Source organism: Colletotrichum destructivum, chromosome 3 (assembly GCF_034447905.1).
Source record: "Colletotrichum destructivum chromosome 3, complete sequence".
In the NCBI taxonomy this organism is placed as follows: domain Eukaryota; kingdom Fungi; phylum Ascomycota; class Sordariomycetes; order Glomerellales; family Glomerellaceae; genus Colletotrichum; species Colletotrichum destructivum.
In genome coordinates, this window is record NC_085898.1 from 1,444,304 (window position 1) to 1,466,767 (window position 22,464).

General features: G+C 55.6%; 4 protein-coding genes across 4 annotated transcripts; 1 reads left to right on the forward strand and 3 right to left on the reverse strand.

Moving 5' to 3' along the window:
* Positions 1-412: 412 nt before the first annotated feature.
* On the reverse strand, positions 413-6,687 carry CDEST_04537 (Putative AAA+ ATPase domain, ABC transporter type 1, transmembrane domain-containing protein). The gene is made up of 2 exons (XM_062920696.1): positions 6,026-6,687; positions 413-5,872 (listed from the first exon to the last, which is right to left on the reverse strand). The coding sequence occupies exons 1-2, from the start codon at positions 6,094-6,096 to the stop codon at positions 589-591; spliced, it is 5,355 nt and encodes a 1,784-aa protein (XP_062776747.1). The 5' UTR covers positions 6,097-6,687; the 3' UTR covers positions 413-588.
* A 6,232-nt stretch (positions 6,688-12,919) lies between these two features.
* On the reverse strand, positions 12,920-15,619 carry CDEST_04538 (Putative SecY/SEC61-alpha family, translocon Sec61/SecY, plug domain, SecY domain superfamily). Its single transcript, XM_062920697.1, has 3 exons — positions 14,992-15,619; positions 13,452-14,796; positions 12,920-13,392 (listed from the first exon to the last, which is right to left on the reverse strand). Exons 1-3 carry the CDS (start codon positions 14,999-15,001, stop codon positions 13,317-13,319), a joined length of 1,431 nt encoding a protein of 476 aa, XP_062776748.1. The 5' UTR covers positions 15,002-15,619; the 3' UTR covers positions 12,920-13,316.
* On the forward strand, positions 15,604-17,468 carry CDEST_04539 (Putative P-loop containing nucleoside triphosphate hydrolase, dimethylallyltransferase). Its single transcript, XM_062920698.1, has 2 exons — positions 15,604-15,908; positions 15,973-17,468. The coding sequence occupies exons 1-2, from the start codon at positions 15,783-15,785 to the stop codon at positions 17,359-17,361; spliced, it is 1,515 nt and encodes a 504-aa protein (XP_062776749.1). The 5' UTR covers positions 15,604-15,782; the 3' UTR covers positions 17,362-17,468.
* A 1,692-nt stretch (positions 17,469-19,160) lies between these two features.
* CDEST_04540 (Putative aconitase A/isopropylmalate dehydratase small subunit, swivel domain-containing protein) lies at positions 19,161-22,146 on the reverse strand. The gene is made up of 5 exons (XM_062920699.1): positions 21,971-22,146; positions 21,250-21,860; positions 20,910-21,189; positions 19,906-20,857; positions 19,161-19,851 (listed from the first exon to the last, which is right to left on the reverse strand). Exons 1-5 carry the CDS (start codon positions 21,980-21,982, stop codon positions 19,361-19,363), a joined length of 2,346 nt encoding a protein of 781 aa, XP_062776750.1. The 5' UTR covers positions 21,983-22,146; the 3' UTR covers positions 19,161-19,360.
* Positions 22,147-22,464: the final 318 nt, after the last annotated feature.

Genomic DNA, 22,464 nt, shown 5'->3' on the forward strand with positions numbered 1-22,464 from the left:
TTTTTCCATCGGCGTTCTTTTTCAACGAATACGGCCTTGTTGGCTCAGTGGTAAAGCGTCTCACTAGTAATGAGAAGATCGGCGGTTCGATTCCGCCACGAGGCAATCTCGTAACAAAAAAAAGTCGGCCGGTACACCGTTGACCTACCTTTTGATTTTTGCCATGCAAGTGTCCCAACATGTGTGGTGTGTGTCTGTGTTCTTCTGTTTTTCTGTCCCTTCCCTCACGGCATGACTATTGCTGTGGACAATAACGCGTCATAGATAGATATGTTCTCTCTCTTGATGCGAGTTATATAGATGATATGTGTGGTCAGGAAGTCTGTCATCGCCAAAGACCACCGCCGGCCAGAACATTGAAGCATTGCAGCAGGACCGTAATGTATGTAGGTAAACAAAGAAAAGCTTTTTTTTTTTCAACCTCCAGTATCTACGAAGTCTGTAACTACCCTACCCGTATTAAAACACAGCAAACGGCTGGCCAAAACTTTGAGGCATGACCGCTCTAAAAACCAAATAGTACACGAAGAAAGGGGCCTGGGCCCTTTATGGAGGACCAGGAGGGCGCGGCCTTTCCTTGCTCCTAGTCTATCCGCCGCCCGCCTTCTTGGCTTCTTCTTCAGCCTTTTTTGTTTCTTCTTCTTCGGCTCGCCTTTTCGCCTCCTCTTCGGCGGCCCTCTTCTTGGCTTCCTCCTCGGCCTTCTTAGCCTCCTCTTCGGCCTGTCTGGCCTTCTTGGCATCTTCCTCTGCCCTCTTCCGTGCTTCAGCCTCGGCTTCGGCCTTCTTCTTGGCTTCAGCCTCAGCCTTCTGCTTTGCCTCCTCGGTATCTTTTTGGGCCTTGTCTGCGACGATACCCTTGGCCCTATTGTCGTCCTTGGCGGCCTCCTCGTCGTCATCAATGTCGACAAGCCTTCCAGAGTCCCACTTCTTCTTGGCCGCCTTGAGCAGCACCGAGTACTCTCCGCTCATGTCGCACATGCTTCGGAAGCTGCCGTTCTCCTTGCGAATCAACTCGTACGGGTGGCCGTACTCGACAACAGCGCCCTTGTCGAGGACGAGCACCTTGTCGTAGTCCACAATGGTCTGCAGACGATGGGCAATGGTGATGATGGTGCTGGTGAGCTCGCGGATCGTCTCTTGGATCTTAGTGTCAGTCGCATAGTCAATCGAAGCCGTCGCCTCGTCCATGACGAGCACATTGGGCCGCTTCAGGAGAGCACGAGCGAGACAGAGCAGCTGGCGCTGACCCTGTGACAGGTTGGAGCCGGACTCCGAGACGGTCGAAGAAAGGTTGAGGAAGACGTTCTTGTTGGTCGGCGCGATCGAGGACCCGGGGCTCGAGGTTGACTCTCCCCGGTTAAGTCCGAGATTGGGTGTGGCCGGCAGCGTCGAGCCGGCCGATGGCGTAGTCGGTCTGGTCGCCGGCCTGGAAGTCGACTCGTTGGGACCGATGAGCTGCACCTTACGGAGTGCCTCGAAAATCTGCTCATCCGTGTACGCGTCAAAGGGGTCCAGGTTGGAGCGGATGGTGCCCATGAAGAGCGTAGGGTCCTGGGGCACGATAGTGATGGCCTCACGTAAGTCGCGGAGGCCAATCAGGCCGATGTCGATGTCGTCAATGAGGATCTTGCCCTCATCGGCCTCGAGAGCGCGGAATATGGCCAGGGCCAAAGAACTCTTGCCGGCGCCCGTTCTGCCGACAATACCGACCTTGTCCTTGGGATCGATTCGGAAGCTGAGGTTCCGCAGGACAGGGTCGAGGTCGGCGCGGTAGCGAGTCGAGTAGTTGATGAACTCGACGGATCCTTGGCTGGGCCAATTCTGGGGGGGCCGGTTCTTCTCGATGATCGGCTCGGCCTCTTGCTCGACGTCGAGGTATTCCTTGATGCGCTCTACCGAATTCATGTTTTGCTCGTTGATGGCGTACAGGCGAATGAGCCACAGAACGTTCTCGGTGAAACCAATGGCGTAGCTGAGAGAAATACCTGCAGAACCGGGATCAACTGTGCCCGTACCCAAGCTGATGATGATGAAAACACCGGCAAAGAAGGAAACCATGTCACCGAGTACATCGGTTCGGAAGGCAAGCCAACGGTTCGCAGCCCAGAGATAGATGAAAGGACGGGCCTGAACGTTGATCTTGGACAGGTTCTCCCGGATGAAGCGGCGCTCGTCGCCGTAGGCTCGAATGGTGGTCATGCCCGAAAGGGTCTCGCCAAACTGCTGGAACAAGGGGCTCCTCTGGACGGATTCGAGGCGCTTCAAGTCTCTGGAAGCGCGCAGGTAGAAGGCGCCGACGAACCAGTAGGCTGCAGTGATGAAGACACCCGCAACAAGGAAGCCGGGAGTCACCCAAGTGATGAGGATGACGGTTACGAGAATTCCGAGAGCGCAGCCAAAAACCCCAATGGCGATCGGGGCAACTTCTTGATCCACCGCCTCAAGATCCTTGCTAAAACGGTTCATCAACTGACCAAGAGGAGTGACGTCGAAGAACTTAAACTTGGCTCGGGACACGCGGGAGATCAGGTCGTTGTGGATCTTCTTGGACGCCGTCAAAGAACCATAAAAGACCCAGACATCTCTGATGAATGCGGCCACGGAGCCACCAATGCCGATGGCGGCAAGAACGGTAAGGTAATACTTGACGTCCACATCCGCAGCGACCGTGGTAGAGAAGGTCGAGCCGATGCGGTTGCCGTAGTTAGCGATGGAGGCAAGGTAGGTCGGAGAGAAAGACTGCTGGCTGTAGGTGTGGGACGAGGTCGAGAAGGCGATGCGCTCCACCTCCTCGTCGACGTATTGGTTGGCCCACTCACGCACCCAGAAGTTGGTGGCAACGCCGGACATCTGTTGGAGACCGAAGACAGTGAGAGCCACGACCCAGAACCACCAGGAACCCATGGAGGAGAGGTAGAGTTGGATGACAGGCCACTTGACGGAGCCCTCGGCCTTCTTCTCCTCCATTGCGTCCTTCTGCTCCTTCTTCTTGTCGTTCTTCTTGGAGCGCGCATCGGTGGTGCCCTCGTCGCCGGGGTTGACGACGGTTTCTGATCCATCCTCGCCGACACTAGACGGGACTCGGGACGGGATTCGGGACACCGAGGCAGAGTTGACGGCGGCCTTTTGAATCTCCTCGCCAAGCTTGCCCGAGGCGATGAGCTCGGCCGAGGGACCCTGCGCAGTAATTCTGCCGTTTTCCAGGGTGACGATGTAGTGAGAGGAGGGAGCGCAGAGCTGGAGGTTGTGCGTGACGAGAATGCAGGTGCGGCCAGCCATCAGAGGGCCCTTGATGGCGTTGTTGAAGATCCACTGCGCCGTGTGAGAGTCGACGGCACTCAGGCAGTCGTCCAAGAAGATGTGCTGAGAATTGGAGTAGACGGCACGGGCGAGCGAGATGCGCTGCTTTTGGCCGCCGGACAGTGTGATGCCCTTCTCGCCAACCAAGGTCTCGTCACCGTTGTCGAGGATCTCGAGATCGCGCTCCAGGGCACAGGCGACAATGACGTCCCTGTATCTCTTCTCGTCGTACGGTGCAGCGAAAAGGATGTTCTCCTTGATGTTGGCATTCACAAGCCATGCGGCCTGAGCGACATAGGCAACCGTGTCAGCCAGACCGGTCTCGGGATCGGCGCGGACGTCCTCTCGGCTTCGGCCACCAGGGCAGTAGACCTTGCCGTCAACGAGAGTCATTTCACCGAGTAGAGCCATCAGCATGGACGTCTTTCCGGAGCCAGTAGGTCCGGAGATGATGTTGAGCTTGCCAATGCGGAAGTCGACATCCATATCCATCAGACGGAAAGCCATTGAGCCATCTTCGGCAACGACATCCTTGGCACCCCAGATAAAGTTACCTTTACGGAACCCGATGACCTTGTTACCATTCTCGTCGACGTTGTCCTCCCCAAGCTGAACGTACTTCTCGGTTTCCTCCTCTGTGAGGAACTCCTCGACACGGTCGAGGGAAACCTTGGTCTCCTGAACGTGAGCAAACATGTCTCCCATCTGATCCAGAGGGACGCGGAGGAGCATGAAGAGAGAGATGGCGGTAAAGGCAACCGACGGATAGAGAGGCTTGTGCTCTACGAGAGTATACATGAGGAAGGAGAAGAAGGTGATGAGCACAGGGACCGAGTTCCACACGGCGACGGCAAAAGACCAGATGATGTAACGGGATCGCAGCGCCTTCAGCTCAGCGGCACGCTTCTCGTCGACGATGCGGCCAAACTTGGCTTCCCAGGCAAAGTACTTGATGATGCGGATGTTTTGCAAAACCTCGTTGGTCACGTTGATGCGCTTGTCGGTGGCGCCGAGAATCTTCTTGGAGGTGTTGGCGAAGCCTCGAGCAAAGCTGTAGTTAATGGGCAACAGCAGGGCCATGACGACCAGGCCGGGGATGGCGCTGAGACCCATGACATCCCAGAGCAGGATAATTGCAATGATGAGCTGCGTCGGAGCGGAGGCGCAGATGAAGTGCAGGTAGGCCGTGACCTCGGCGATCTTGAAGCTGTCGACGGACATGAGGTTGATGATGGTGCCCAGGTTGGCCTGCTCGTCGTCCTTGGCGGGGTCCTTGGCGGCGCCGTTGGCGGCCGCCTCGGCATCAGCCTTTGCCTTCTTGAAGCCCAGCTTTGCCTTGAGCTTGCCGAACCAGCCCTGCTTTCCAGAGGGCTTGTTCATGCCGAGTTCCTTATCCTTGCCGGCGGAAGCCTTGCGTCGAAGGGCCTTGGCATAGATTTCACCAACCATGATGGCACGGATGCGGATGCAAATCTTGCGGCCGATCCACAAGGCGTAGTTGTCGGCAAACGACCTGACGATGTCGAGAACGGGCAAGAGAATGACGTACAACCACAAGACGTTGATGGGAGCACCTTCGGGCCTCTCGACATACTCGAGGATAGCCTTGAGCAGCAGGGTCGGGGCGAAAGTGAAGATGCCAGCAAAAGACGCGAGGGCGAATTGGACCAGGAGCTCACCCTTGAAGTACTTGATCAAGTGCCATGCCAGACTGGAGGTCCGCTTCAGGGTGCGGTAGTCGGCGAGGACGGCAGCAGCCTTCTCTTTGGGGACCAGGTTCCACACGCTCTTCATTTCAAGAGTCTCCTTGTAGCCGCGGTAGATGACGGGGTCGACCCAGGCGAAGGTGGCGAGAGAGAAGAGAGAGGCAAGGGGCTCGCGCGAGGGCTCGATACCATCCTCCCATTCTAGCAGCACCGTCTTGTTTCCCTTCCTGGTGGTGATGGCCAGGCCAAAAAGCAGAGTGGTAAGGGCGAACTCGACCACGGTAAGAATCTGCGACAGGCGGCTGCTGGGGTGGATAATGACGGAGCGGAAGATGGCGACGGTGAAGAGCCATTGAAAGAGGTAGATGACAGCTGTGTGGTTCCAAATGCGAGGCACGCGCCACTTTGTGTTCCCGAGGATGAGTCGCAGGGTGACGAGAATGGCGACGTAGACCCAGGTGACAAGACCGACAACGGTAACGAGCAGGCCGTGGTGGCCAGGGGCAGTGCCCGTGACCAATGCAATGACATGGAGGGCAATCAGACCGGCGATAGCAATCTCCTCGACTACGATGGTCAAGTTCTGTGCCGGGGGGCTGTCGGCCTGGACGATGGAGCCCTTGGTGGTGGTCTTGACGAGGGCCAGGCGGCCGCCACCGTTCATGGTCAATGCCTCGTCGTCGTCGTCGTCTTCAACTTGTCCGGCAGTTTCGTCGGGGGGGATGTCGGTGTGGCCATGGTGGTGATCTTCGGGAACTTGTTCGTAGCCGTGCTTGCGGTTCTTGGCGGTGGTTCGGATGGCCTGCAGGGCGAGATGGAGGAAGGAGAAGGCTATGACGATTAGAGGGAAGAGGATCTTGAGGTAGCTGTAGGTGAGGGGTCAGCAAACAGGGCGGCAAATGTACGTATGCGGTGCGACGGGAGTGGCAGACGGGGTTGCGGCGAGGGGGGATGACAGATTGACGGAGTCGGCGATGGGCAGAACGGAGGTGTTCACAATTGGGAAGAGGGCGACTCACTCTTGCTGGAAGCACGGCGTGAGATCATCGATATCCCATATCGGCCAGCTGCACTGAGCAAAGTTGCTCATGTTTGGCAGTACCCCACTCCCGGGTGGCGGGGAGAAGCGCCGGAAAAGAAAGCGATCAACGGTCGAGCTCTGACGGCGGCGGGTTGGAGGAGTTTGGGGTAGTACGAAGGGGGGTTTTGCAACGGCGTTTCGCTTCGGTTCGCGGTCGTCGAGAGAGAGCAATGGGCGACGCCGGGCCTGTGAAAGGCGAGAGAAACACTTAACAGGGAGACAGACAGTGTGCTACGGCGCTTGCTCGTTTGTTTGGTTGTTTGGGACGAGGGCACCGAAACGGCAGGCCGGGATTCCAATGTCCCAGTGAACGGGATCCGGTAGAGAGTAAGGCGAGGCCGGAGGTGTGGCGCCGGGGGGAGGGGGGAGGAAGAGGAGGAAGAGGATGAGGAAGGAAAACAAAAAAAGGAGGAAAAGAAACGGGAAGGAGGAAGAATGAAGGGCGGGCGTCTGTTGCAGAACACAAAAAGCTTTTGGGGTGAGTGGGGAGAAGGAGGACGATGACAAGCCTTGTCTATGTCTTGCTGTGGCCGTACCCTGGTGCAGAGAAGGAGGAGGGGAGAGAGGGGAAGAGTCGTGTCTGAAGCTGCTGTGCTTTTTTCTCTTCTTCCTTTCTCTTTCTCGCTGGCGTCAGATTACTTAGCATGAACTGAGTGAGTAAAGGCAGGTAGGTAGGCTGGTAGGTAGGTAGTGAGCGACTGCTGGTAGACTGGGCGGCCGGTGGAGATGCTTGGTGGATGGATGGCACGGATGAATAGGTGGGTGGGTGGGTGGGTGGGTGGATGGATGGAGCTGCTGCTGCAGCTGCTGCAGCCTGCAATGCAAGCAAGCTGGAAGAACCCACAGTGACACACAAACGGCACGTAAGTCTACGTCAGGCATCAGTGATTCCGTAGTGTATCTGTACTTAAGGACAGGAAGCAGCACAAGGACAGTCCGCCACGAGCAACATCGGCCCAGAATCCAGGCTGTAAGATCCGAGGAAGCAAATGAAAAGAAGGCAAGAAAAAGGATATGCAAGCATGAGTGCGGTGCCGATGGCGGCTGTGGCAGGGGGAGGAATTCCCAGAATGCGAATGCATAGGAAGTTACCAAGAAACAGGGCCCGTCCTCGTTCTGCATCTGTACGAATACACTGCTGTTGCGCCATCTGCACCAGCTTCAGCATCAGCATCAGCACACACACCTTGCTTACCCAAGTAACTACTTTACGGATGCTCATCCACGCTTGACCTGCCTATGATAGCAGTTTAGCAGTGCTGTGGTCGTCTACTCCGGCCAGTTGGACTTCTTCCCCCAGCGGCGATAAGCATGCATGCGAGCTGCCCGCCATAGCGGCGTCCGAGTCCACTCGCCGACAAGGTTCATATTTCGATGAAATGAGCCTCTCTGGAGAAACCCGCTTGGGATCCTCCTCTCGAACCGTTTCCGTTGCTATGTTGTTTTCTCTTTTCTGACCGTATTGTTGTTCCCTTTCCTTTTTATCTTTCTTTTTCTCCTTCTTTCCTACCTACATCGTACCTTAGGTAGGTACCCACCCAGGTGTTTGTAGGTACTTAGATAGATGGATGCCTTTTCTAACTCAATGCTGAGCTTCCATGTGTTTTTCTCCACTTGTTTCCGGTACGTACCGACCGCTAAGCTTGCAATCCGAGCTAAGGAATGGATGTAAAATTATTTCCCTTCCTTCCCTGTGCTTTGGCTTGGGTCTTGGAAACACCAAACTCCACGATACGTACCGAGCGACCTCCGTTCCGATCCCGAGCAGGAAGAGTAATGGCAGGAGCAACGAGCAACACAGGCCCGCACGCTCTTGCCCTTGTACTCGCTCTTACCCACGTACTTCTTGTGCTTGCAGATACCCACGCAGGGGCAACCCGTTGAGGGAAGGAAGTCATCACGAGAATCCGTATCTTACCTCGACACAAGCCGCCGCCGCCGCCGCCCACACATCCTTCAACAAGGCTCCCTCGACCTCTCGACGCTGCTCCCGACCTTGCTGGCCCTCTCGCAAGCAGATGCCTGCCTCTAACCCTCGATTTGGCCGTGTTTGTTGTTGCAGGAGACGTCGGCATAGGCAACGCCCGCCCGCCCTCACTTATCTATCCGGCCTGTACCTGTACAGATAAACCACGGCGACGAGAGTCAGGACTGTGGTTCTAACGGCGGCAGCATCCAAGTTCCGCCGTATGTCTCGGGCAACTTAGCCAAACTCCAGACTCTTAGGTCCCTCGACCTTCACATCATTCATCCACTTGACCCGCCAGCCACCGCCATCCACCACTTCCTACTCCGCGCTCACGCCTCTCGTCTGCACCCCGTCTTGGGCACTCTTCGTCCGTCCACCAATGCCATGAATCCGAGCAAAAAAGCGTAATTGGGCAGGTACCCTGTGCCTCGATACTGCAACCAACCATCAATTATTATTCATGCCTTGACTTGACCTGCCTGCCTGCCACGAGGTCCAAGGTTCTCAGCTTCCGCCGTCCGCAACCTCGGAAAGCAAATGCCCTCTCCGGCAGCATATGCAAGGCGCCGGCCGCTCCCTGTCCAACACACTCAATGCCCCAACAATGCGTCGTACACCAGCCGAGTCGTGTCAAACACACCGGGTATTCCACCCGCTGGTCAGCACCCGCAAGATTACACACACAGGATGTACGGAGTGTACAGATGTTCTCCATTCTTTTGCAAAAGCCCCGGACGGTTGAATCTGCCTGGGTTGCTGGCGTGCTCCATTGCGTGCTCTCTGCATCACGAGTCACCGGCATGGGCTCCCATTGTCCAGCCAGGCCAACCGCGACGGACGCCGTCCCCCTGACCAACCCGAAGCCTCATGACTTACTTGCGAGCAATCAGCTCCAATCGCGTCGGTTCATCTACCTAGGTACTCTGTACTCGTCAATCACATTGCTGGGTTGGACCCCGCACAGCAGAACCCTCAATCACCTACAATTCTTCTTGCTCTCTCAGCTTATCGAACACTTTTATCACGCAACATGCTGCCGAAGCTAGACCTACCTGAACTGGCACGTCCACTACTGGCCGACCTTCCCATTGAGGCAAGGTACTGCTAGGGAAGCTGATCCTTAATGCATGAGCCCCATTGGTTGTCCATCCCTATCGTTTCCGTCTCGAAAAAAACGGCAGTCGGCGTGCGGAATACGATGATAGCCGCCCGGCCAATGACTCACCTTCACCGCCATTCGATTTCAGGGTCTTCCAGGCTGCGAACCTGTCGGGTCGCCGGGGTCGGTCATAGTTTACAACGGGCTGCAGGCGCTAGTAGACTATCCGACCGCTGCAGCCATCCGCCAACATCCCCAACGTTGTTGGTCGGCCATGCATCCCATTGCATTGCCCACGTATTCGACTGACGGCGGCCGGCCGGCCGGCCAGCCTCACGTCTTCCTCGGCTTGCAGCGCCCGCATCCGCTGTGACATGGATGCATCCACGCATCCACCACCATCACTTCGGACTGCCTCTGGCCCGGGGAACTGTTCCGTCTGCAAGCCCAATGCTAATGATGGGGCTCTATTGTTGCAGCGCAGGCAGACTGTCTCTACAAGTAGTAGTCTGGGGAAGTCGCAATCATGTCACATCATCCAGGTCATTGTCGACTATCTTCTCTCAAGACTCGGCACCAACCATTCTCTTACTCTGCCGTCTCCAAAGTGATCGATACTCTGTAGTCGCAGCGAGTTCAATGCGTACTTAGCAAACGACTCGATGCCTGGCTCGAATGAGTCTCTCCTCATCTCAATGATCCCTCATGAATCAGCAGCGACTGTCTTGGCAATATTGTCCGTGCCCACCTGATCTATCAGCCTTCTATTGGTGACCCAGCTCTTGTCGCCAGAACCATGTTATCAATCAGATAATCTCTCTCCCAAAGTGGCGGGTTTGTGTTCGCCAAGCGTCCCCATTGCTCCAGGTGCCAAGAACGCGGTGCGAAGCAACACATGTGCCTTCAGGCTCGAAAGATCCAGTCCCTCTTCCATTGGTATGAACAATCGATCTCGATTTCGATCCTTGGTCTAGGTCTAGGAACGGAATCGCCCACCGCTTCCTTGTTGCTTCATAACAAGATAGACATGTGTGCTTTCACAAGACATGCCTCGCTCGTGGGCTTTAGGTGTGAACGCAGCTGCAGAACTAGACAAGGAATGAAATCTGAGACAGAATCTCCACGACACCGCGCGTCGGGACTCGACAACCCCCTTGCATGGCCTGGTCGAGCCACCACCGTTCTATGAAGTCATTGCGACTCGGCCCTAACACATGTGTTTCTGAAGTCTTTGGTGTGCATTGTGGTGGTACAATACTAGGGGTAGTGGCACTCTTCATATTTCAATATACTCGGTCACATAATTCACAACATACAGGCAGCCCTTTAGGCATCAGAAGTTGACACTCGACTACCACTTACTAGCAGCAATCCATTCAGTCGGGCATTGCAAGCTCAACCGGAGCTGGTTCAGCCTCCACGCTTGCATCATGAATGTCCACAAAGTCTCATGCCGTATTCAGCTGCCTGTTGTGGTCATGCAGTCTGCAGCATCCATCAGTCAACGTGGGGCTACACGAAGTGCATGGATGACTCCAGAGGGTTCAGGATGGGACTCTCGATGTTTAGGTTGTTGCCTATCTCCTTCTGACGTTGATCGGCATTGTAAAGAGCGACTGCGGATGAGAGCTTGCCCAGTCAGGAAGCTAAAAAGCCATCTCACCACGCTGTGCAAGATTTTGAGCCCGTTGCGCCCTAACCGCCGTCAAAACAAGCCCGTTTACCTACAAGTAACCATGCATACATGTGTCTCAAGACCGACATGGGCCGACGCCAAATAACCGCCGGTCAACGCCTCTAGCACCAACTCACATCGAGGGTGGCCGCCTCCCCTGGGCCAGCCAGGCTCATTCAGCCCCCCACCCACCCCCAAGACGCCCACTTACTACCCTTACCTTACCCATCGTATGGGGTTCATGATTGGACAATTGAAGCCCGTCTCGGCGCATCTACTGGTTTGCCATCAACGGCTTAGCTGACCACCAACAAGGGTTTCGGGTCTGCTATCTCCCAAGTGAGGGGACAATGCGGGTGAGAGGCGGGACGTGGCCAAAGGTTGACGGCCTGCAGCTCTCGGAGGAATGTTTTGATTGATCATTTAACGGCTGTTCAGGCAGCGGTTTGTGCTGGGTGCCATGGATCACGGATGCCTGTGATGGACCCAGGTAATGTCGGCGGTACTGTCATCGCTACGAGATGAGCGCTTGACGCTGACTCTTCCCCCCCCCCTTTCTTTTCTAAACATACCTCATATGTTGTCATGCCTGGTGTCTCACAAGAGCACACACTTCCAGCGTCACAATCTATGTCATCCTCCCCTGGGTCTATACGGTGTGTCTGCATCAGATGGACGGAGCTAGAGGTACACACCCTCGATGTGCGCGAGGTTGTGGTCCAGAGAGGGAGGGTGAATTATTCTTTTTTTGGAGCCTGCCGCTTACAATGGAACATGAGAAAGACGAGGGCATGTAGACAACCCCGAACATGGTACCCTCGGAGTGTCCTGTGTTCAGAAAGGGCTGGTAGCTGGCATGTTTTGTGCCTGTAGGTAGCGAGAATCATGTTGGGCTTGTGCCGTGTGAGGTCAGCCGGCTCTGGCTTGTCCTTGGCTAAGATCGGGAGCCTAAAGCCGCCCTCTAGAGGTTGTGAGGGGTTCGTGCATCATCTCCCTACCTCCAAAAACGCCAGCCGGTGCCTCGCCAGCACGTGGGATGCGGGATCCGCTAGGCAGCTACAGAACATCTCCTTTCTCCCTTACGCAGCGTAGGCTCCAAGGAAACATGGCTTTTAGAGAAAAACAGGGTCATACCGTCTGCCTAACTCGTAGGGTTCGTCGACAAGGATGACGACACCCGATCATTGGCCTCTGCATGTTTCGTGGCCTGATCGTCCATCTATCTGCACAATGTTACTCATGTTGGCTTAGAGGGCCAAAAGCACAGCGATGTCGTTGCACGTCGTCATAGGGGTTTGGCCAATTCTGAGTGGATGAAGGTTACATATCTTGATATGTCGGCTTACTTTCTATTCGTATCGTTCCGCAAGCACGGATTCAAGATGCAACCGCGGGCGACACATCATTGTGATAGCCAGGTGGCTGGTTCTTCTCGGCATGAAGATGCTGAGAGAGCCCTGCCACTGGCCTCCTCTGAGAATATGGCAATGGTTGTTAAACCGGTAGTCCGGCAGATCTACTCGGAAATTTTGGTTCCTGTCAAACAATCCCCTGGAAACCAACTTGTCCTATGAGAAATTCTCTAAAGCCCGTTGCCTCTCGTTGGCGACGACGCTCGATAACGGCTTTGAACCCCGGGGCAACAGACTCATGAGCCTCGGCCGTAACCCCGTCCCTGGAATCAAAGACACATCCGGGTGGGTTTGCTGCCTTACAACTAGTCTGCAGCTGTACCTCCTCAACTCTCTCGGAGTACCGTGGGGCCGTCACCATTGCTGAGCGAGGAACACCCAAATCCCATCCTGGCTGTACGGTCATGCGATCCCTTGCGGCTATAAGGACGCACAAAGCTTGGGGGAGATTGGGACTACAAATGCCGACTTGTTTTGAGACTTGTAGCCTTCATAAGAATGAACGTGATAGGAGGTAGGTTGTCATGCATTTCTACACTTTCCCTGTCACTGGCTTGAACTGACTTTGCGTCGGTCTGCGTTGATTATGCCCATTAAGCCAAAATATAGACGGCTTACGCGCAGCAGCGAAGGCTTGGTTTTACTGTCAAATTAAATCAGACGGAGAGTAGACCAGATTGCGTGAAAAGGATTTGTTTGCATTTCATGGTGTTAGATACAATACTCCAGGAGCAGCTCTCCACGACAAGCAGGCCAAGGTCACTGGCTCATGACGTATCCTGTCAGAACCCGTGGCATCCTGTCTAGCCCGCCTTGCCATGCCGAGGCTGTCTGGAGCATACTCGCCCCGTCGTCCCAAATGCTACCTTGGCCCGTCACCATGCAGCCCCCCCTTGCTTTTGTTTTCTGACCAAGAAACAAGGTCTCTTTGAGACTTTTTTCAATAAATGTATGCCGTGATATTACACAGAGAGCCATCATTGGTAATGATGACCGCTGGAAGCCTCGCTTGGACAAATGAAGAAGCTTAGATAATTCTGAAAAGGGTATGTCGTTCTCGTTGACTTGTAACATTTAACCCATAATCATGCCCTTCATACCGGCCAGATCACCCTCCTTGGCAGCAATCTCGAAGTAGCCGTAGATGATGCTAGATTGCTGTTAGTAAAAATTGCCTCACATCGAGGGCCGGAATGGCTCTGAACTTACGTGACAGCCAAAAGGGTACCAGTGCCGGAGCCGAGGGCGCCCATAAGGTCGCTGGCGACGGAGAGGGCACCGATGCAGGCACCGCCAAAGGCAGCGGCGGTGGGGATGATGCGCTTGAGCTCCTTGTACATGCTCTGGTCGCGATGACCGGCCATGACAAGACCCTGGTCCTTGAGCTGCTTGGCAACATCGCGGGGGCTGGAGCCGGAAACCTCAATCCAAGTCTTGGAGAAGATGGCGCAGGCGCCCAGCATGTAGACGATGTAAACAGCAGTGTGGATAGGGTCGAGCAGGGCGTCCTTGAAGTTCAAGGGAGGAGACATGTAGTAGGCCAGGCCGGAGATGGCCGAGAGCTGAGCGGAGCCGTCCTTGGCCTCCCAGACGCCGAAAAGACGGACGAGGAGGTTGTCGGAGAAGCGGGAGTACAGCATCTGGCTGATGAGGAAGACGTTGGAGGAAAGGGCGGACTGCAGCATGATGGGCATGTTGGAGGTGTAGAAGAGGCGGACGGGGTAGGAGCCACGAGCACCACGCTGGCGGGAAGACTTGACGGGGATCTCGACGCGGAAGCCCTGGAGGTAGATGACGGCGGCGAAGACGAGAATGGTGGCCAGGAGGTTCATGATGTTGGGGAGGTTCTGGCGGTAGAAGGCCTCCTGGAGAGCGCGCTGCTTGTTGGGCCAGGTGAGGAGCAGGTGGAAGAGGGCGATGACGGCACCCTCGAACTCGGGGCCACGACCAGTGTTGATGGTGGTCGGGGAGAAGGCCTTCCACATGATGGACTCGCAGATGTTGGTGGCGATGAACAGGGATATACCCGAGCCCAGGCCGTAACCCTTCTGCAGGAGCTCGTCGAGGAGAATGACGATCATGCCGGCGACGAAGAGCTGGAGGACGAGCAGGAAAACGATGCCGGCGCCGAGGTCCGAGGGTCGGCCGTAGAGGCCGGTGAAGACGTAGACGGTGGCGGTACCGGCCGAAAGAATGAAGGCAAAGAGCTTCTGGGCGGTCTGGTACAGCTCGCGGTCGCTCTTGAGATCAAGGTTGACGTCGATCATGTGGGTGCCGGCAAGGAGCTGGAAAACCATGCCCGAGGAGATGATGGGAGTGATACCCAGCTCCATCAGGGTTCCGCGGTTACTCGCCATGACCATACGCAGCCAGTATAGGGGATCCGAGTTGTCGGACGAGACGATGCCGTAGAGGGGCATCTGGCTCATGACCAGGAAGATGAGGAGGGTCAGGGCCGTCCACATCAGCTTCTGGTTGAAGGGGATCTTGGTCTCCGGCTGCTGAACCTCGGGGAGGAACGGCACGAACGGCTTGACCAGATCGAGAAACCGGACTGTGACGAAGAGGCGCGCGCGTTAGCCATTGAGGATGCTCCTTTTTTGCGTGGGAAGTAAAAGAGGGAGATGCTGCGCTAGGCAAGTTTGGCGACAATTCTGGTGCGCGTGTCCTTTTTGGAGCTTTGCGCCTGGAACACGCGATTGTTTTGGAGGTTGAGGGCAAAATGGGCGCTTGGGAGGAAGCAACTTACGGGAACTCATGATGGGCTGTTACACTGGAAGAAAACAACAAACAAAAGGGTTCAATTCATCCAGATGAAGGGGGGAGAGAGAAGAAGAGAGAGGTAGTAGAGAGCGACAATGGCTCCGGGTTGTGGCGAGGGGGGCGGAGGTGATGGTTGGTGATGGGGGGAGATGGAGAGAGAGGAAGGTTTAGGTTATTAAGGGGAGAAGGAGGCCAAAGGGCAAAAGGACAGCTTCCAGCGTTTGGAGGAAACTGACCTGAGAGGCTGAGGGGACCAGTACACAGCGAAAAAAAGAGGGTCGGCTGCGATCTGGCTTCAAAAACGCCAAATTGTCGATGTGTCCAAAAATTGGGTGGAGCTGGCAGCACGTGACCACTGCCAGTCGATGCAATTACACTCCCTTTTTACGCCTACCTACCTACTTGCCTAGGTAGGTACCTAGGTAGGCCAGGTACGTACCTTGGTAGGTAGGTGGGATGCGGCCTGCTTACCTCTCGCCTCTCCACAATTCAGATGAGAGCTCCTCTTCCTCAGCTCCTTGACTGCCAGCCAGTGCTTAAATTCCAGGGGTCTCCGGGGATCCATGAACCACTACGGCCGCCCAATCCGATGTCTGCCCGCTACGCCATACACCTTTTTCTTTTTATTCTGGCGCGTTCCGAGACGTTCTGATGCCACATTTTTGAAGAATCGCGAAAGCCGGAGCTGCAACCCCCCCTCCCAAAAGAACGAGTCACTGACGAAAATCGAGTCATACTGGCGAGAGTCGCTGTCCTTTCTCGGTGACTCGTTTGGGTATGACACTTCGGTCTGTCATCGGCCGAAGGTTCATACACGATGTTGTTGGCAACATGACAGCCCGTCACCCGCCCTCGGACCCTTTGGTCGTCATCCTGGGCTCGACCGGAACTGGAAAATCAGAGGTGAGTCGCGCCGCATCGCATCGCCTGCGCGCATACGGTCGCCGCCGCTGACAGACAGGCACAGCTCGCCGTAGAGCTCGCCACTCGCTTCAATGGCGAAATCATCAACGCCGACGCCATGCAGATGTACAAGGGCTTGCCCATCATCACCAACAAGATCTCTCCCGAGGAGCGCCGCGGTGTCCCCCACCACCTACTCGACCACGTCAGTCTGGACCAGCCCACATGGATCGTCGAGGACTTCAAGCGCGAGGCGAACAGGGTCATTTGCGACATCCGCCGCCGGGGTAACTTGCCCATCGTCGTCGGCGGCACCCACTACTACACCAACGCCCTGCTCTTCGAGGACACCCTTGTTGGGGCCGACGACGGGAAGCCGAAAGACGGGGACGTCAAAGGCGACGACGCGGACGATGGCGCTGCCTCGTTCCCTATCCTCAACGAGCCCACCGACGTCATACTGGCCAAGCTGCGCGAGGTCGACCCCGTCATGGCCGACCGATGGCACCCCAACGACAGGCGCAAGATCTCGCGATCGCTGCACATCTACCTGCAGCACGGTCGTCCGGCCTCGGAGATCTACGCTGAGCAGCGCGAGCGCAAGACGACAGATACCAGCCCAGACGGCGGAAGCCCCGTCAGTCCCTGGCAGACGCTGCTCTTCTGGGTCTACTCGGACCCGGATGTCCTGAAGAAGCGTCTCGACCGGCGCGTTGACAAAATGCTCACCGCCGGCCTCAATGACGAGACACAGTCCATGTACGACTACGTACGCGCCAAGGAGGCTGCTGGCCAGCAGGTGGACTACACCCGCGGCATATGGCAGTCGATAGGCTTCAAGGAGTTCTCGCCCTACCTCGAGGCCCTCAACACCAGCGGCCCATCCTCCACGGACCCTAGTGCCCTCGATGCCCTTAAGGCCGCTGGCCTCGAGGAGATGAAGACGGCGACGCGGCAGTACGCGAAATACCAAACTCGCTGGATCCGCACAAAGACCTTGCCCCTCCTGCAGGAGCGGCCCGGCGCGCTGGACCATCTCTTCGTCATGGACAGCACTGATGTCGCGCGGTGGTCAGTCAACGTCGCTGACCCGGCCGTCGACGTCGCGGGGCGGTTCCTCCGGGGCGAGGCGCTGCCGGCGCCCGCGGACCTGTCGGCGACGGCGCGGGAGGTGCTGAGGGAGGCGACGGTGCAGACGGAGCGCACGCTGTGCCGCCGCACATGCGACATTTGTAAGACGACGTGCGTCACGGAGCAGGACTGGGCAAAGCACGTCAAGAGCAGGCGGCACAACGTGATACTGAAAAAGACGAAGAGGAGAGCGCTGAGCGCCGCCGAGAGGCCGCTGGCCGTCGTGCCGGTCGACGCCCCAGGAGAAAAAGAAAGCGGGGCCGCGGACAGAGGTTCAAGTCCCGAGGTCGACGGGCTGGGCATGTTCGATGTACCCTCGTAGAACTAAAGGTTTGCAAAATCGTAAAAAGAAAAAACCCCTAACGTATCCGCATAGCGAGCGGGCCAACAGAGCGAGCGGGCCACTCCTTATCGCTAGAAAAAAGGCTTTTTCTAACTATTTATTAAAAAACAGGTTCTTAACTAAAAAAGCCCTTGTTTTAAGTATTATATAACGATAAGGGTTAAACCTTAATAAATAATAGTATAGAAAATATTATCCTACCCTAACACTTATATAATATACCTACCTCTTATTAATAAGAGAATTACTAAGGATATAGAGTTCTAGAGGGAAAAGATTTTCTATACTATTATTTATTAAGGTTTAACTCTTATCGTTCTATAATACTTAAAACAAGGGCTTTTTTAGTTAAGAACCTGTTTTTTAATAAATAGTTAGAAAAAGCCTTTTTTCTAGCGATAAGGAGTGGCCCGCTCGCTCTGTTGGCCCGCTCGCTATGCGGATACGTTAGTAAAAACACGAATGAGAAAGAAGAAAAAAGGGGGGGGAGAACTACTATGAACCAAATAAATGAAGGGGGGGGCGCTGCAAACCCTACCGATGTGCATGTTTCCTTACCGTCCATCTGTTAAGTCTAGTGCCGTCGTCGCGGGGGCCGTATAGGCCTTGGGGCCCGGCTCGTCCTGGACCTCGATCCACGTTTCCACCTCGGTCATCGCCCAGCTGATCAGTCAACAGCCCGAGCCGGGATATTCTTCCTCTCATCCAACGCTTACCCGCGTATTGTCGCAGCTTCACCCCTCGGATAGAGCGCATTTCGGACAGTAGTAGCTCGCATCTCGCATCTCGTGTCCCGCATCCCGCATCCTGCATCTCGGATCTCGCATTCTCTCGGTTTCGTATTCTTCAGAAAACGAGCGACGAGCTCGACTGTTTCCCCCCTCCCCCACACCTCTACGTATCCATTATGCTTCTTGAACCTGCCTCGGGACCGTTCTGGCGGCTACCCCCCTGGTGTTATTGACAGGACAGAATTGGTATTCTCACAGTGCCTTACTGACATTGGCTTTGGCGTAGTCATGTAGCTGCATGGAAGAGAGGACAACCGACCCCTGGGGAAGTATCACAAAAGAAGGATGTTTGTTCAGCCCTACATGCAAATTGTTCCAAATGTCCCTCTGAAAGACGCTAATTTCACTGGATTCTTAACCCAGCCCGAGAGGACGGACAGCCCCCTCCCCCCCCCCCCCCCCCCCCCCCCCACACACACACACACATTGCTACACATTATGGTAACGGGCGGCCAATCAGTTGCATGAGGACAATGCAATCGCGGCCGAGGAAACTGCGCTACATTCTGAGCCCATCCCGAGGGGGAAGAGAGTCGAGGGTGATGAAAAGACGACAGATCGGTTTCCGTCAGACTCATATGAGTGGACCGACAGACAAGCCGGCGAATGATCCCGCTTGGTTACGTCTACAGGATGATGGCATTCTCTGCTAGCCACCCTCGCTCTCGCTCTCGTGGCATACAGTCTTCTCTACTACCCTTCCACACCTCCGCTCCCCCCCTTACGAAGAAGCTCGCTGGAGCTAAGAACTAGCCTGAACCCAACGTGAAAGGCGATCAGATGACTGCAAGAAGCACTTCCCGACAAGGCCATCTCTCCCTGCCTGTCCGCCACAGCCTGGCTCTCGAGTCGAGCAAGGGCCTTGGAAATGCGACACGAACGAACTACCGAGATTCTTTTGCATGCTCACAAAACCTCATGGAAGGACCGCACACTGGCAGACCATTAACAAATGATGATGAAGCAGCCAAGCAGACGTCCTCAATCATGGCAGCAAAATCTATCCGTTGTATCACATACTTTTAGAGCCCATTTCTACAGAAAACCCCCCATCCAAACATGATGTCCCTTCTAGAGTACTCAAAACACGCAGTATTGTTGGCATAAGCTCATGCCCGGCTCTCGATATCCCCAACTTTCGCAGACCCACTCCCCCTCATCTCTCGTCAACTTCTCTCTCCTCTTTCTTACTTCTTGATCTCTGCCTTGACCCACTCCTCCAGGCCTCCGCGCGCGATGATCTCCTGCACATTGGGCGGCAGCTCGCCCACCTTGACGTTCCACGTCTCGCCGCCCTTCTCCGTGACCGTGACCTTGCTCCTCCGCACGTCCCACAGCAGCTTCCAGCCGGTGCGACGCGTTAGCACCTTCTTGTCGCCCTCCTCCTTGAACGTCTCGCGCAGGCGCTGAACGAGCTTGGGCACCTCGACGCCCATGAGAGCGTTGTTGATGCTGTTGCGGCTGAAGATGTTGCCGAAGCTGCCCGCCACCACGAGCGGGATCTTCTTGGCCAGGATCGCCGTCGCCGCTTGCTCACGCGAGCTGCCCGTACCAAAGTTGAAGCCGGAAACGAGAATGTCGCCGGCCTTGGCAATGTCGCGGAAGGCGGTGTCATAGTTCTCCATGCATACCTCGGCCATCTTCTCGACTGACACGTCATCCTGGTACGTGTACTTGCCTGTAGCGTTGTTAGGGGTGGAAGCGTCAGGATATCTCGGAAATCGGAACATACCGGGGTAGATGCCGTCAGTGTTGAGGTTGTCAGCATCGCAGAAGACAATCTCACCCTCAATCTTCTCAGGGAAGCCGGGAAGGACGTCCGTGAGCTTCTCTTCGCTCTCGGCGACTGCGACCTCTCCGGCGGACGCACCCAAGAAGTCCTTCTCTGACTCGGCAATGATGCCGTCGGCCTGAGAAATGAGTTTCTCAAGAGCATCCTCAATGGACGTGGCGATATCGGCTGTCATATCGCCCACGCCCTCGCCGATGATAACCTTATCAACCCCGTCCGGCTTCTGGTACCAGCCAGGGCCCGCAATCTTGCCTTGCAGGGCGCTAGCGGCAACCACCTCGGGGCTGGCCAGATAAGCTTTGGCTTCCGTGGAGCCCATACGGCCCTTGAAATTCCTGTTACTTGCCGAAATCCCAACTTCACCAGGCTCCAGAAGACCTTTGCCGAGGCCGATACAGGGTCCACATCCGGAGGGGAGAGGCTCTGCGCCAGCCTCGAGGAGCACTTGCCAGTCACCGGCTTCTTCGGCAGTTCGCTGCTCGACCATAGACGCGGCAGCCAAGTAGAAGTTGACACCAGGCGCAATTTTGGGGGGGTTGCCGTCCTTGGCGGCCTCGCGAAAGACGCGGGCCGCAGCTGCGATATCGGAAGCGCGAGAGTTCGTACACGAAACGAGATAGGCCCTGTCAACCTTGATGTTCTGGGTCTCGAGGTCCTTGAGAGGCGTCGCAACCTTGACCGAGTTGGGTCCGGAAACAAAGGGGGACAATGTAGAAAGGTCCATGTACAGCGTCTTGGCGTACGTCGCGCCGGGGTCAGAGGTGAGAGGATTCTCGAAGAGGCTGTCGATGCGTTCGTGACTCCAGCGGCTGTGAGCCTTGCCGTCCGGGCTCATCATGGCCACGAATGTTGCCTTGGACCTCAGCCAGGCTTTGAGTGTCGAATCGATGGGCTAATTATGATGTCAGCCGTCGCAATTCTTAGCCGCGGAAACGGTTGCTTACGAAAATTGCCGACAAAGCGCCATGCTCGGTAGACATGTTGGAGATGGTCAGTCTCTCGTCAATAGAGAGGCTTCGCATGGTCTCTTCGGAACCGGTGAATTCAATGGCATGGTTCAACACCTCGTCCTTGTTGAACAGGCCACACAGAGCAACGATGACATCCTTGCCAGTGACTCCAGGAGGCAGAATGCCGCGCAAATGTATGCGCGCAGCGGGAGGGACTTGCCACCAAGTCCTTCCAGTGGCCCAGACGGAGGCTGCGTCTGTCCTTACCACTGGACTATATGCAAATAATATCAACATTTGAATCCTGTAGACTGTAATGGCCGAGGTGTCTTACGTTCCCAAACAACCAATGCCGCCGTAGACGTTTGAATGACTGTCTGATGCCACAGCCATGGTACCTGGCCAAGCGTAGCCCTCCTCGATCATGATTTGATGACCGATCCCATGCCCTGCGGGGAAAAAATCCACGCCATGCTTCTTGGCAAATTCCTCGCAGAGTTGGTATTTTTTCAGATTGGCCTCGCTGCGATTTTGTACATCGTGGTCCAGAGTCATGACAATTTGGCGCGGGTCATGGATCTTCTCAGCGCCGAGTCCCATAAACTTCTTCGATATGGGAAAACTGTTGTCGTGAGACATGCAAGCCGCAGGCTTGATTGTGACATAGTCGCCCGCCCGCACCTTCTTGCCGTCGGCGAGGCCGACTGCGTATCGCTGAACAATCTTCTCGGTCATGGTCTGCGGGTTGTCGATCCTGGAGACGGGCTTGGAAACGAGGAAGTCAGTTGCGGTAGGGCCGGTCTCGATTTGGGAATGGAGGGCATTCTGACGGAGGCGAGCCGAAGTCGTGTACAAGCTGGGACGGAATGTTCGCGACGAGGAGACGAGCTGTCGCTGGAGAATGCTACGGCAGCCTCTCTTGGCGTGGAGAACCACGCTTCTTCTCTGCGAGAGGGAAAACATTAGTAACAGCGACATGGCGGACATTCTCTGCGAGAGAGGGGAGAGTTTGGCAACAGTGACGTCGTGGAAGGGAGGCGATGTTGTAGACTCACGATGGGAAGCATCGCGGTGTTATTCGGGCAGGCCCAAGACCAATGGTAGCAATGACGTTTCTGCTAGCAGTCGCTTCGTGCGGCGGTCTGGAATTCGGGTACTGAAAGCTGCTGAATGTGCGCTGGTGGAAGAAGTGGCGGGCGGATGTGTTTTTCGCGGCGTGTCGCGATGTCGGCCAGTGTCGTGCTGGTTGGCTTTGTCAAAACTAACGGGCCAAAAATTGGAGACAGTGTGGGGGGCCGATTGGTTCCGGTGTGGGGTACCCGCAGAAGAGCCGGGCTGCTGGTAAAATCACTTTAGAAGCTTTCTTATTGGCTAGAGAAACTGTCTGGTCTACTCAACTTGTATCGCGATGACTGATCTAATCGATAAGATCTCACATTCGTTTATGTAAGCATGTGCAGACGAGCAGTGGATATCCTCCCCACATCAAAGTTGTCCATACTTACAGACTACAGGTATTCCCGCCTCGACCCCACTACCCGAGAAGCGA

Bases quoted from the DNA above. Each gene is read 5' to 3' on its own strand.
- CDEST_04537 (XM_062920696.1), bottom strand. From the start codon at position 6,096: ATGAGCAACTTTGCTCAGTGCAGCTGGCCGATATGGGATATCGATGAT. The intron at 5,873-6,025 runs GTGAGTCGCCCT...CCTCACCTACAG, and splicing joins ACGCCGTGCTTCCAGCAAGA to CTACCTCAAGATCCTCTTCC.
- CDEST_04538 (XM_062920697.1), bottom strand. The intron at 13,393-13,451 runs GTAAGTTCAGAG...ACAGCAATCTAG, and splicing joins GGTACCCTTTTGGCTGTCAC to CATCATCTACGGCTACTTCG.
- CDEST_04539 (XM_062920698.1), top strand. From the start codon at position 15,783: ATGACACTTCGGTCTGTCATCGGCCGAAGGTTCATACACGATGTTGTT. The intron at 15,909-15,972 runs GTGAGTCGCGCC...AGACAGGCACAG, and splicing joins CCGGAACTGGAAAATCAGAG to CTCGCCGTAGAGCTCGCCAC.
- CDEST_04540 (XM_062920699.1), bottom strand. The intron at 20,858-20,909 runs GTAAGCAACCGT...CATCATAATTAG, and splicing joins GCGCTTTGTCGGCAATTTTC to CCCATCGATTCGACACTCAA. The intron at 19,852-19,905 runs GTATGTTCCGAT...ACAACGCTACAG, and splicing joins CACTGACGGCATCTACCCCG to GCAAGTACACGTACCAGGAT.